Genomic DNA, 2,352 nt, shown 5'->3' on the forward strand with positions numbered 1-2,352 from the left:
TATGTTTATGGGTTGGGATGTGTTGCTTTGATACCTGTAAACATTGTGTAATGATCCTATCAGGGTAATTAATATATATATTACTTCAAACATTTACCATTCTTTGTAGTAAAATATTCAAAATCTTCCAATTATTTTGAAATGACTATTTGATAACTAGTATTACCTTATTGAACAAAATTTAGAGAAGGAAATATAATCACAGTGCATAAAGTGACTCACAAAGGAAAGATCGTCTTTTTTTGTTGTTTTTGTATTTTTGAGACAGGGTCTCACTATGTAGTTGAGACTGACCTGGAACTCGCTACGTAGCCCAGGCTGGTCTCAAACTCACAGCAATCCTCCTGCCTCAGCCTCCTGAGTGCTGGGATTACAAGCGTGCGCCACCACGCCCAGCTACAAAGGAAAGATCTTTAACAGCTGAAATAGGAATGTATTTTGGTAATAAATAGCTCGGTTTCAGCCAAAACACAAACGGCTGACCTCCAGCCAATCTCAGGCCCCCAGTGGATCAGATCATGTCTACCCAAGGCATAGGGCTCACTGTATCTAATCAAGTTATTTCTGTACTTTCTTTGTGAGTCCCGCTACAAAGCAGCACTCTCTAACCCCTTTCCATTTTGAGTGCTGTTTGATTCATGAACTGTTCTTTGCTCAACCAGTTACATTTCTCTAAAGTTTTTCTTCTAACACATAAGAGCACTGCAGGCAGCAATGCGAAACACCCAGAACCAGATTCTTCTTCACAGAATTAGCAGTATCTCTTAGTTTCTTTTTAGATCATTTGTTTCACTGCTCCTTGTTTTTAGTTGTCAGACTGTTCAAAACGTCCATCTTGCCTTTTCCACCTTCTGGATTAGGAAGATTAATGTCATCCACGGGGACTTCACAAGTGACGCTGTCATCCTCGCCCTCAGACTCTGAACTGTGCTCTGACCTGTCTTGGGAACGCTTTGAACCGTCCTCTTCTTTTCAATCTGCCTCATTCATCTCAAGTAAGCCCACATCCACTTGTACAACTTGGTCCAGGGGCCCTTCAATACTTTCAATATTGAAATGATCAGGGGGAACAGCTTCCATTTGGTAGCTTCTCAGTTGCCTGGGCCATCCATGGGAGAAAGTCCTAACCTTCGCCTAGAAATGGACTCCTCTCTACTGGAACTGTTTGAAGAGTAGGGGTTTTTCAGGAAGCAGGTTTGGGGTTCAGGGGCAACTTGTCCCACAGACCTCCTAGGCCGTGGCACACAGTCAGCAGCACTTTGAACACCGAGCCCTGCGAGCACTCCCTAGTGAGTGCTGAGGGATGCGGCATGGACCTCCATGTGTATAGCCACCATGCCAGGCTACTACTCTTAACTTGCTTCCTAGGGGACCCCTGCAGGCACCTGGGGGGAACCTGCCCCAGTCTGCAAGCTCCTTCTAGGACAAGGGCAGTGGGTGGCTCAGAAGTGCATTGCAAGTAGGTAAGTATGTGCTTTTGATGATAAGGAAGATATTATTAGGCAATCTGGGGATTTAAAAAAATATTCCAATTGAGAATGTGCTTGAAGAGCCTCCCCAGTGAGCTTCTCAGTACCCTGAGTTCCTTTTGCAGAGGGGAAGGCTCTCAGAGCCTGCCTTCAGGTTGTCTCTAAAGGAAGCTCTTCCGTGAAAGGGAGGTGGATTACTTCTTCTGCCTGGTGAACTCATGCACGAGTTTCTCAGGCTCTCTCATCATCTGTTATTGATCGACTGATTGCAGAGCTGGGGATCTAATCCAAGGACTCATGCATGCTAGGCAAGTGCTTTTCCACCAAGCACATCCCTGGGTCTCTAGAGAAGCTGATAAAAATTTTTTAGATTGGTCCTTTTTGGGGCGGGGGTCCTTTTTGGTTTATTACCGAAGATCCAACGGAGGACCTTGCGCTTGCAAGACCGGCGCGGCGCCACTGAGCTAAATCCCCGGCCCCATTATTCTTTTCTTAATAAAATGATTATCCCGACTCCTTGCTACTCATGCAAACATATATGTATAGGGGTTTTGTTTTAATGTGTGAAAGGTTTAATTTGAACACGTGTTCGATTTGAACGGGCTGCATTACGTGTTCTGCAATTCGATTCTAACAATACATCATGGATGTCTGTCTCTACCAAGATACCTCGATTTGGTGATTCTTTGTCCTCGTACCTGCGTGGCGCTCTGAGGACCAGCTTTCGTCTCCCTTTTTTCCTGTCGGCGCTCTGCAGCGGCCTGGCCTCCAGGAAGGACCGGGCTGGTGGGCGGGGCCGGGGCCGCTCGGGACATGCAGATGAGGTGGGCGTGGCCCTATATAAACCCGCGGGGCGCGTCGGGCTGGCGAGCCCTGCCGGGAC

At 46.7% G+C, this 2,352-nt stretch overlaps 1 protein-coding gene across 1 annotated transcript in view; it reads left to right on the forward strand.

Moving 5' to 3' along the window:
- Positions 1 to 2,116: 2,116 nt before the first annotated feature.
- Positions 2,117 to 2,352, forward strand: part of Rhov (ras homolog family member V) — a 3,449-nt gene continuing 3,213 nt past the window's right edge. Inside the window, exon 1 of the mRNA XM_010625038.3 lies at positions 2,117 to 2,293. Within this exon, the coding sequence (XP_010623340.1) occupies positions 2,117 to 2,293 (177 nt within the window). The remainder of the gene's footprint in view (positions 2,294 to 2,352) is intronic.

This window comes from Fukomys damarensis, unplaced genomic scaffold (genome assembly GCF_012274545.1).
Source record: "Fukomys damarensis isolate Sample0158 unplaced genomic scaffold, DMR_v1.0_HiC HiC_scaffold_17, whole genome shotgun sequence".
Lineage (NCBI taxonomy): Eukaryota > Metazoa > Chordata > Mammalia > Rodentia > Bathyergidae > Fukomys > Fukomys damarensis.